This window comes from Carcharhinus amblyrhynchos, chromosome 19, assembly GCF_965287045.1.
Source record: "Carcharhinus amblyrhynchos chromosome 19, sCarAmb.v2.hapA, whole genome shotgun sequence".
In the NCBI taxonomy this organism is placed as follows: domain Eukaryota; kingdom Metazoa; phylum Chordata; class Chondrichthyes; order Carcharhiniformes; family Carcharhinidae; genus Carcharhinus; species Carcharhinus amblyrhynchos.
In genome coordinates this window covers 34,238,479-34,250,843 of record NC_137342.1, presented here as the reverse complement: position 1 = coordinate 34,250,843, position 12,365 = coordinate 34,238,479, and the positions used below count along the sequence as shown (strand labels likewise).

Below are 12,365 nucleotides of genomic sequence, written 5' to 3'. Positions count from 1 at the left end.
TAAAGTTTTCCACATCTATTTAAAACTTCCTCATGACCTCCTCACAACATACTTTCTACCTTTCTGTCATCTGCAAATTGAATTACCATGCTTTCACTCCCCTCATCCAAGTCATTTGATACAAATTGTAAAAAAAATTGAGACCACAATTTGACATATTGAGGAGTGTCCATATTACAGAGGTGGTGATTCTGGATATCAAGGTAGATAAATTCCCGGGATCTGATAAATATACCTCAGGACATTGTGGAAGGTTAGGGAGGAATTGTGGGTCCCCCTAGCAAAGATATCTGAATCATTGATAGCTACAGGTGGGGTGCCTGAAGATTGAAGGGTGGCAAGTTTTGTGCTTTAAGAATGGTTGCAGAGAAAAGCCTGGGAACTACAGGCTGGTGAGCCTAACATCTGTTATGGATCAGTTGTTAGAAGGTATTCTGAGATGCAGGATCTACAGGCATTTAGAGAGGCAAAGACTGATTGGGGACAGTCAGCATTGCTTTATAAGCGGAAAATCATGCATCACAAATTTGAGTTTATTGAAGCGTTAAACAAGAAGGTCAATAAGGGTTGTGCAGTTGACATTGTTTACATGCACTTTAGTAAGATCTTTGGCAAGGTACCGCATGGTAGGTTGTTGCACAAGGTTAAATCTCACAGGATCCAGGGAGAGATAGCCAATTGGAAACAAAATTGACTTGATGGTTGTAGAGGACTGTTTTCCAAACTGGAGGCCTGTGATCAGCGGTATGCCTCAATGATTGGTGCTGGGTCCACTGTTATTTGTCATTTACAGTAATAATTTGGATGACAATTTCAGAGGCATGTTTAATAAGTTTGCAGATGACACCAAGATTAGTGGCACAGTGGGCAGTGAAGAAAATTATTAAGGATTGCAACAGGATATTGATCAATTGGGTCAGGGGGCTGATGAATGGTAGACAGAGTTTAACTTAGGTAAATGCAACATGATGTACTTTGGTAGATCAATCAGGGTAGGATTGTCTCAGTTAATGGGAGGACATTAGGAGGAGTTATAGGGCAAAGATCTAGGGGTACAGGTTCATAGTTCCTTGAAACTAGAGAAATAGATGTACAGGTTGGTGAAGGCGGCATTCAACATGTTTGGTTTCATTGGTCAGAAAATTGAATATAGGAGTTGGGGCGTCTCGTTGAACTTGTACAAGACATTAATAAGGTCACACTTGGAATATTGTGTACAGTTCTGGTCACCCTATTATAGAAAGGATATTATTAAACTAGAAAGTGCAGAAAAGATTTACTAGGCTTGATGGTTTTGAGTTATAAGGAGAGGCTGGACAGACTGGGAGTTTTTCCCCTGGAGTATAGGAGGCTTATGGGCGATCTTGTAGAGGTCTATAAAATAATGAGGGGCATAGATTAGGTTGATGGTCAGGGGTCTAGCCCAAAAGGTGGGCGGGGTCTAGCCCAAAAGGTGGGCGGGGTCTAGCCCAAAAGGTGGGCGGGGTCTAGCCCAAAAGGTGGGCGGGGTCTAGCCCAAAAGGTGGGCGGGGTCTAGCCCAAAAGGTGGGCGGGGTCTAGCCCAAAAGGTGGGCGGGGTCTAGCCCAAAAGGTGGGCGGGGTCTAGCCCAAAAGGTGGGCGGGGTCTAGCCCAAAAGGTGGGCGGGGTCTAGCCCAAAAGGTGGGCGGGGTCTAGCCCAAAAGGTGGGCGGGGTCTAGCCCAAAAGGTGGGCGGGGTCTAGCCCAAAAGGTGGGCGGGGTCTAGCCCAAAAGGTGGGCGGGGTCTAGCCCAAAAGGTGGGCGGGGTCTAGCCCAAAAGGTGGGCGGGGTCTAGCCCAAAAGGTGGGCGGGGTCTAGCCCAAAAGGTGGGCGGGGTCTAGCCCAAAAGGTAGAGAGCACTGTTTAACGAGGGGAGAGATACAAAAAGGTCCAGAGGGACAATTCTTTCACAGAGTGTTCAGCGTCTGGAACAAGCTGCCAGAGGTAGTAGTAGTGATGGATACAATTAGGCAGTTACTTGGATAAGATTGGCAGAGAGGGATATGGCCCAAAAGTGGGCAATTGGGTCTAGCTTCATGGAAAAAGCTGGGCAGCATGGACAAGTTGGGGAGAAAGATCTCTTTCCATGTTATAAACCTCTATGACACTGTCACATCCTGCCAATCAGAAAAAAACCATTTATGCATTGTTTTCTGCCAGCCAACCAATTTTCTATCCATGCTAATATGTTGCTCCCTACACCATTAGCTTCTAATTTCCGTGATAATCTTTGAGGCATCTCATTAAATGCCTCTTGGAAATCCCAGTGCAGTACATCTATAGGTTTCCTTTTATCCACAGTGCATGTGACTCATTCAAAGAACTCCAATAAATTGATTAAACATGATTTCCCTTTCAGAAAACCATGCCAACTCTTCCCAATTACCTTGAGTGTCCAACGATAACTTCCTTAATGATCGATTCTAACATCTTTCCCATAACAGACATCAAACTAACTGGCCTACATTTTCTGCCTCCCTCTCTTCTTGAATAGCGGCATTATATTTGCTGATTTCCAGTCTAATGGGACCTTTCTCAAAGTCGGCGAAGTTTGGAAAATTAATACCCTCATGCCTACTACATCGTTAGCCTCCTCTTTTAAGACCCAAGGATGAAGTCTATCAGGAGCCACAGACTTGTCAGCCCACAGCTCCATCAGTTTGCTCCTACCACTTCCCTCATGCAAATTCCATCTCCCTTCCACCTGTTAACTTATAGCTATTATTGAAATGTTTTTGTATACTGTATTAGGAAGACAGAAGCAAAGTATTTGTTCATTTCATCTGTAATTTCCTTATTATCTACTCATCCTTGTCCTCAAATCTCTTCATGCCCTCATCACACACTCTTTATCATTCTGAATCTCCTCTAACTCTCGCATAGCAGTGGTCATCTAATTCTGCCATTTGAACATTCCCAGTTTTAATTACTCCATCACTACTGTTGTTAATAGTAAATCATTTGTCTGTAAGTAAAGGCAAGTGGAAGACATTAAGGTTTCACTTGAGCGTGTATGAAGAGATATTTACTCGAACTAAGTGTGTTGTATGCTTGTAATAAATATTTCGCTCTGTAAGGATGTGCAAGACTGAGTAAAGACTGGTTCCAATAGCAGCCTTAACTAGATAGCTTTCCATGATAGAACAATTCCTCCATCTGCCTAGCTCTGGAATTCCCTCTTGATATCTCTATCTTCTTTTATTTTACTCCTAAAATCGACCTCTGAGACCATGATTTTTGCTATGTGCTCTCATGTAGCATGGTGTCCAATTTTACTTCTTAATGTTCCTATGAAGTACCTTGGTATATCTGATTATATTAAAGGTGCTATATGAATACAAGTTGTTATTGCAAGGACTAAAGGCAAGGCTCAGGTGTTTGCAATCACCTTCAGCCACAAGTGCCAAGTGGATGATCTGTATTGACCCACCCTCAGATCTCCAGCATCACACATACCAGTCTTCAGTGAATTCAATTTTCATCATGATATCGAGAAACCACTGAATGCACTAGATACAGAAATGGCTATTGGCCCTGAATTAGCTTTGGCTTTGGTTAAGCTGTTCCTGTGTAGCTGCATTATTAACATATCCCAGACAATGTGGAAAATTGCCCAGGTGTGTCCTGTCCATAAAATGCAGACATATCCAAGCCAGCCAATCATTGCCCCATCAGTTTCCTCTTAGTCATAAGTAATGGACAGTGTTGCAGACAATGCTATCAAATGGTATTTACTCAGCATGAACAAATTCACTCATGCCCAGAACTACAACATTCCAGTCTTTGATAGAGTTTTGGTCCAAGTATGAACAAACAAGCTGAATTCCAAAGATAGAAGATAGAGTGACTATCCTTGACATCAAAGTCCTCAACATTGACTTTGGGCCCCAAGACATTTCACAGCATCATGTCAAAAATGGGCCAGGAAACTTCTTGTTGATTTCCAGTTATACCACCTTCTGTCACTTGATCTTCCATATTGAGCATCACTTGGAAAAGGCTCTCAGGGTAGCAAGGGCACTGATGCTCTCCACCCAGAGGACATTCAATATTCAACACCTAGTGTGGCTCAGACAATTCAATGCACACCAAAATATCAGGAAACACTTAAGCTCACTGGATACAGCAAAGGCTATTGGACCTGAACTAGCCTTGGCTCCAGCCAAGCTGTTCCTGTGTAGCTGAAATACTAACATATCCCAGACAGTGTGGAAAATTGCCCAGATGTGTCCTTGGCATCTCCAAGCTAGTTAATTACTGCCCCTATCAGTCTCCTCTTAATCATCACCATGCGTGTCCTAGCTGGGTGAATCCTGAAGAACATATATCTGCCAGACAGAGCCTGTGCGAGGTGGTAAGAGAACCAAGAAAACAAACCTAGTTCACCTCACTCTTATTCATCAACCTGTCACAAATGCTTCATCCAGACAGTACTGATAGGAGTGATCACTACACAGTCCTTGCGGAGACAAGTTCTGTTGTTACACACAAAACGGTCTTCATTGTGTGGTGTGGCACAATCACTTGTGTTAAATCAGATTAATTCAGAACTGAACCAGCATTTCAAAACAAACATCCAAGAGCACCGGTGGACCATCAGCTGCAACAGAACTGTGTTACCCCACAATCTGTAACCTCATGGTCTGGCAAATCCATCACATTATCATCATCAAATCACAGAATCAACTTTGCTTCAATAAGACACAAAAGGAAAGCATGCCAGATGCAACATTATGTTGTATCAAAAACAAAGGTGCCAACCTGGTAAAGCTACAACATAGGATTACTTGCACATTGAACAGCATGCTACAGACAGACTTAAACAATGGATCATACCAAAGATTTTGTAGTCCTGCACTTCCAGTTATGAATGGAGATGGAAAATTTTAAAAATTAATGGGAAAAGGAGGTGCCATAAATATTGCCATCCTATATGAACAGAGTCCCATCTTCAGCCTATTTGATGTATTTTGTGTGGTATCAAGAAACAATCGTGTGCATTGGATACATAAAACAAAAGCATTGGATCTCCAGAACAGCTGCACCTTTAGCGAAGCTGTTCCTGCATGTGACAACACTGGCGACCACCCAACAAAACAGAAAATTGCCCAGTTATGGCCTGTTCATAAAAAAGAACAAATCCAATCTGGAAATTACTACTCCATCAGTCTACTCTCAATCATCAGAAAATGTAATGAGAAGTGTTATTAACAGTGTTATCAATCCACAATTACTTAGCAACAACTGGCTCACCATGCACAAAACAACTCAATTCAAGATGAGAGGTGACAATAACTATCCTTGGCATTAACATGGCATTTGACCAAATGTGGTATCAAAGAGCACTAGCAACACTGAAGTCAATGGGAATCACTAGGAAAACTCTCACGTGGTTGGAATCATGCCTAACATGGGGTTACTGAAGACCAATCCCAAAACATTGCTGCAGGTGATCTGCATGATAGTGTCCTAGGATCAACCATCTTCAGCTGCTTTAACAATGACTTTCCCTCCATCATATCAGAAGTGGAGATGTTAACTAATCCTTGCAGTGTTCAGTTCCAGTAATAATGTGTCAGATAATGAAACGATCTGTGCCTGATGTGGTATTGTCACTGGACTAGTAATCCAGGGATCCAAGTTAATGCCCCCTGGACATGGGTTCAATTTCAACAATGACAGCTGGTGGAATTTAAGTTCAATAACATTGGAATTGAAAGCCAGTCTCAGTAATGGAGACAATCAATTGATGTAAAATCCCAGCAGGCTCCCTTAAGGAACAGAATCTGCACCCTTACCCAGCTTGGCCTACATGTGACTTCAAGTCCATAGCAATGTGGTTGACTCTTAACTTCTTTTAGAATTGGCTCAGCAAACTACTCAATTCAAAGAGAATTTGGTACAGCCAAAGAATGCCAGTGATGCACACATCCCTTCAAAAGAATACAAAAATGTCACAATCCTTCCACATCAGACAATGGCCATCTCCAAAAGGAGAGAAACTAATCATCTCCCTCTGGCATTCAACGGTATTACCAACCTCAAATCTCCACCACTAACATCCTGGGAGCTGCCATTAGCCAGGGACAAAAATGAATCAGTTGCATAATACTGTGGCCATAAAAGCAAGTTAGAAGCTGGGTATGAAGGCACTTCTTTCATGTTCTGATACCCCAAAGCCAGTCCACCATCTACAAGGCCCAAGTTAGGAATGTGATGGAATATCTGCCATTTGACTGGATGAATAAAAGCTCCAAATGACACTGAAGAATCTCGGCACGATCTTGGTCTGCTCCAAAAGTCCCTGGCATCATAGATGCCATTTATCATTCAATTTGATTCACTCCACATGATATCAAGAAACAATTAAAGGCACTAGATGCTGTAAGGGTCATGGACCCTGACGATATTCCAACAATAGTGCTGAAGAACTTGGCACACCCTTTTGAACCTGTACAATCATGTGGCTTGGACTGCTGTTTTGAAAGTCTTCTCACTGAAGTCTGTAAGGATGTTTCGTAATTAGTATCTCCACAACATTGGCATCTAATCAGCAATGTGAAAAATTGCCCAGACATGCCCTGAATACAAAAAGGACAAACTCAACCTGGCAAATTACCTCCCCAGTCTACTCTCCAACATCAGTAAGGTAGTGGAAGGGGTCATCAACAGTATAACCAACTAGCACTTGCATAGCAATAATCTGCTCACTGACAGTTTGGATTCTGCCAAGGCCACTCAGCTCGTGACCTCAGCAGCCTTGGCTCAAACGTGGACTCCAGAAGTGAGGTAAGAATGACTGCCCTTGATATCAAGATTGCATGTGACTGACCGTGGCATCAAAAAACTCCAACAAAACTAGTCAATGGGAATCAGGGGGAAATGGCTAAGCTGGTTAGACTCATACCTAGCACGACAGAAGATGGCTGTCATTGTTGGGGATCAGAAACTCAACTCCGGAACATCATCTCAGGAGTTCTTCAGGGGAGTGTCTGAGGCCTAACATCTTCAGTTGATTCATCATTGACCTTCTTTCCATCATAAGATCAGAAGTGAGTGGGGATGTTCCCTGATGACTGCACAACAGTCAGCATCATTCAGATACAGAAGCAGTCCATGTGCAAATGCAATAAGGTCTGGACAATATCCAGGCTTGGACAGAGAAATGGCATAGAAACTAGAAGCAGGAGTAGGCCATTTGGCTATTCAAGCTTGCTCTGCTATTCATTATGATCATGGCTGATCAAAAACAATATCCTGATTCCCTCCACTTCCTCCCATATCCCTTTAGGCCCAAGAGTCATTTCTAATTTCTTCTTGAAATCAGACAATGTTTGGCCTCAACTACTTCTGTGGTAGTGAATTCAACACATTCACCACTCCAGTGAAAATTTCTCCTCACCTCAGTTCTAAAACCCCTTAACCTCAAACTGTGACCCCTAATTCTGACACCCCCACCATCAGGAGCATTCTTTCTGAACTGACTTCATCTAACCATGTTAGAATTTTATAAGTTTTTATGAGAACCGGTTACACTCTTCTAAACCCCAGTGAATATAATCCTGATTAATTTAGTCTCTCCACATATGACAGACCTGCCATCCCAGGAATCAACCTGGTAAACCTGTGCTGTATTCCCTCTAGAGCAAGGATGTTCTTCCTCAGATAAGAACACCAAATCTGCACAGAATACTCCAGGTGTTGCTTCACCTGGGCCTGATACAATTGTAGCAAAACATCCCTATTCCTATACGGAAATCCTCTTGCTATGAAGGTCAACGTACCATTTGCCTTCTTTACTATCTGTTGTACATGCGTGCTTACTTTCAGTGACTGATGCATGAAGACACCAAGGTCTCGTTGAGTACCCACTTCTCTCAATTTACACCCATTTAAGCAAGTAACATTTGCATCACACAAGTGCTGGACTATCTCCAACATGAGAAGATCTAACCATCACCCCCTGAAATTCAATGACATTACCATCACTCAATCCCCCACTGTTAACATCCTGCAAGGTATCATTGACCAGAAACTCAACTGGAATAGCCATTTATATACCATGGTTACAAGAGCACGTCAGAGGCTAGGAATCCTGCCAAGAGTAATTCACCAAAGCCTGTCCACAATCTACAAGGCAGAAGTCAGGAGTGTGATGGAGTACTCTCCACTTGCCTGGAGGAGTGCAGCTCGAACAACACTCAAGAAGCTTGACACCATCAAGAACAAAGTAGACCTCTTGACTGACATCCAGTCCTCAAACATTCAATCCCATCATTACTGATGCATAGCAGCAGCACTGTGCATCATCTGCAACATGCACTGCAGGAACTCACCAAGGCCCCTTCAGAAGCACCTACCTAACTCACAACCACTACATGTAGAAGGACAAAGAAGCAAGTACATGGGAACACCACCACTTGGAAATTCCTCTCCAAGCCACTCTCCACCCTGACTTTGGAAAATATCACCAATAGCTTTGGGGCGGCATGGTAGCAGTGGTTAGCACTGCTGCTTCACAGCTCCAGGGACCTGGGTTTGATTCCCGGCTTGGGTCACAGTCTGTGTGGAGTTTGCACATTCGCTGCGTGTCTGCGTGGGTTTCCTCCGGGTGCTCCGGTTTCCTCCCAGTCCAAAGATGTGTGGGGAAGTTGATTGGCCACGCTAAAATTGCCCTCAGTGTCTTGAGCTGCGTAGGTTAGAGGGATTGTTGGGTAAATATGTAAGAATATAGGTGTAGGACTTGGTTGGGATTGTGGTCAGTGCAGACTTGATGGTCTGAATGGCCACTTTCTGTACTGTAGGCTTTCTATGATTTCTATGATGACCAGCTTCTCAAGAGCAATCAGGGATGGGCAATGAGTACTGGCCTAGCCATCTCAGTGCAGATCCCCTGAATGAATTTTTAAAAATCCAAGATAAAACAACCCGAATGACAGGATTTCATCTGCCAACTTAAGCATTCACTCCCTCCACCACCACGGCTGCAGTAGATATCAACTACAAGCTGGAGTGCAGCAACTTGTCAATGATTCTTCAACAGAAGCTTCTAAAACCACCGAACCCAACCACCTAGAAGGGCATTAGATACCTGGAAATGTCACCACCTGCAAGTTTTTTCTAAATTACATAACATTCCAACTTCAAAATATTTCCATTTTCTTCCATCATCATGAGGTCATAAATTTGGAATAGTATTAAGTGTATACATACCGTTAAAGACTATAGTGGTTCAAGAAGGCCTTCTCAAAGGAAATCAGAATGGGCAACAAATACTAACTTTGTCAGCAATGCTCACACTCTGAACTAATAAGAAATCTGCACAATAACTGCGTAGTTGCTCATCTTCGAGATGACCACCTCAAAAGTGATGTATTTTCACATTCTTACAGACCACAGCACCACTCCTTCTAGAGGGCAATGTAGGCAGTAGGCAACACACCCTCAAAAAAAACACTGATCTATTATGGCATGCAATAGCCCAGCATTTGTTCACTTATATCAATTACAGTGAAAACAAACAGCCATCCTTACCTTGCCTTGTGTTATACTGTCTCATTTGCACCTCCTCCACACATTCTGCAGCAAACCAGCCAGTCCGACCTTTCACTGTCCCTTCCCAGAATCCTCCCTCACCAATGCTTAGCACTGTAAGAATGAGAGAGATGATTGGTTAGCATTCCGGATCTTAACTGGCTTAAGTCTAAAGTGTGATCAATACATACTGCACTCTGTCCCGGGTCACTGACAGAGCTGTGCCACATCATTGATGAATGCACACAACACAAATATACACTTATAAACATACAAGTACAACACATGACTATATGATTGAAATGAACACAATAACCAATTCTGGATTTCTGAATATTGTGCATGTTTGATCTGTGGTAGAAAGAAACAGCCAGAGATATAAAGCAAGCTTTAACTCAGGTACAAAGGCTATATCCCCAAAACATCGTGTAATGTTGAAAACTTCTGCTCCAGAATTAGCTGCATCTTTAGCAAAGCAGTTTCAATACAACTGTGACAGTGGCATCTACTACAGAGTGGGGAATTGCCCAGGTATGTTCTGTCATCAAAAAGCAATACAAACCCAATCCAATCAGACTATTCTCAGTCATCAGCAAAAAAGAGATATAAAAGGGTTGTTAGCAGTGCTATCATGTGGCATTTACTCACAAACAACCTGCTCCCAATGCTCAGTTTAGGTTCCAACTAACTCCAGTCCTCATTTTGGCCTTGTTCCATACATGGCAAACAAGCTGAATTTCAGAGGTGAGGCAAGAGTGACTGCCCTCAACATCAAGATATTTATTGATCATGTGCAGCACCAAGAAGTCCTTGCAAAACTGAAGTCACTAAGAATTAGGGCAATTTTCCAGTGGCTAGAATCATCCCAAGCATGAAGATGGTTGCAGTTGCTGGAAACCAATCATCTTAATTCCAGAACATCATTGCAGGAGTTCCTCAGGGCAGTGTCTGAGTCTTCAACTGCTTCATCAATGATCTTTGCACCATCATGAAGTTCCCTGATGATTGAATAATTAAAAATAGAACTAAAAACTGTGCAATGTGCCTATATGCAGAAAGACCTGGACATATCTGAACTTGGGCTTCTGAGTGCAAGTAATACTGATACCACACAGGTGTCAGACAATTGTCATCATAAACAAGAGATAGTCTAGCCACTTACCCTTGACATTCAATAGCATTACCATTGCCAAATTTCCCACCTTCAATATCCTGGAGGTTAGCATTGACCAGAAATTTAACTGGATCAGGTACATAAATACCATGGATGAATGAGGGGTTCAGAGACTGGGTTTTCTATGGTAATTCATCTCCTGGCTTCCCAAAGCCTTTCCACCGCCTACAAGTCAGGAGTATAATTGTATACTCTCCATTTGCCTGGTTACGTGCAACCAAAGAACATTCAAGAAGCTCAATGCCATCCAGATCAAGCAGTATGCTTTACTAGCACCCTAGCCACCATTTTAACATTCACTTCCTCCACATTGGTGCAACATAGTTTGAGCGTGGAGCATCCATAATACACGTAGCTGTTCACCAATGGTTCTTCTACAGCACCTTCCAAATGTGACAGAGAATTTAAAAAGCCTGAACTATGAATTGCAGAGGAAACAAATTACATAACATCCCAATTGCAGACACAATTAGTGCAGTAAAAGATTACAAATCGAAACTCAAACTTTGGGTATGGTAAGTGGAGAAAAGGAAAATGTAGCATTTTCCATATGTGCTCTAAGAGCTGGTAGAAAACAAAGTCACTGCTGGGCTTCTAGACATCAGCAAATGGACTGATCTCTTGACCAGGCTTGGCTAAGATTTCACTGGCAGATTTTGTGATTTTTCAGCAGCTGAAGCCATGTACGATATTTATCAATTTCAAACCCCTTCATGGATGTGGACATTAGTGACATTTCTGAACAAGTGAGCTTGCTGTTTAACCTGGATTGTGCTGCTTTGGAAGTGTAGAAATGAATTTAACTGATGGGACACCATACAATGTCAACTATCACATTGGAAGATCAGTTTTCCTTATATTAGATATATTACAACAGAGTTTCAACAGCTAAATATTTCGTCTGCATTTATCTACCCATTTTCTTCAATATTTGTTTACGTAGCTTATGATTTGCTTAGTTTATCAGAAATAGCTTTCACTGAAGAAATTATTCGATTTGACTTATTATTGTCACATGTATTAATATTCAGTGAAAAGTATTGTTTCTTGTGTGCTATACAAAGCATACCGTTCATAGAGAAGGAAACAAGAGAGTGCAGAATGTAGTGTTACAGTCATAGCTAGAGAAAGATCAACTTAATGCAAGGTAAGTCCAATCAAAAGTCTGGCAGAAGGGAAGAAGCTATTCTTGAGTCGGTTGGTACATGACCTCAGACTTTTGTACATTTTTCCTGATGGAAGATGATAAAAGAAAGAACGTCCGGGGTGCATTCTTAATTATGCTGGCTGCTTTGCCAAGACAGCGGGAAGTGTAGACAGAGTCAATGGATGGGAGGCTGGTGTGCGCGATGAATTGGGCTACATTCATGATCTTCATGACAGGGCAGCACGTTGGAACAGTGGTTAGCACTGCTGCTTCACAGCTCCAGGGACCCAGGTTTGATTCCCGGCTTGGGTCACTGTCAGAGTGGAGTTTGCACATTCTCCTCATGCCTGCATGGGTTTCCTCCAGAGGCTCTGGTTTCCTCCCACAGTCCAAAGACGTGCGGGTTAGGTTGATTGGCTGTGCTAAAAAAATTGTTCTTAGATGTGTAGGTTAGAGGGATATGGGGTAGGTGCAGGCTCGATGGGCTGAATG

The 12,365-nt window shown here is 42.6% G+C and overlaps 1 protein-coding gene across 1 annotated transcript in view; it reads right to left on the bottom strand.

Annotated features, from left to right (window-relative positions):
- The window catches only part of shank3a (SH3 and multiple ankyrin repeat domains 3a), an 823,427-nt gene that overhangs the window by 345,588 nt on the left and 465,474 nt on the right, over window positions 1–12,365 (bottom strand). The window contains exon 12 of the mRNA XM_080207556.1: window positions 9,553–9,666. Within this exon, the coding sequence (XP_080063682.1) occupies window positions 9,553–9,666 (114 nt within the window). The remainder of the gene's footprint in view (window positions 1–9,552; window positions 9,667–12,365) is intronic.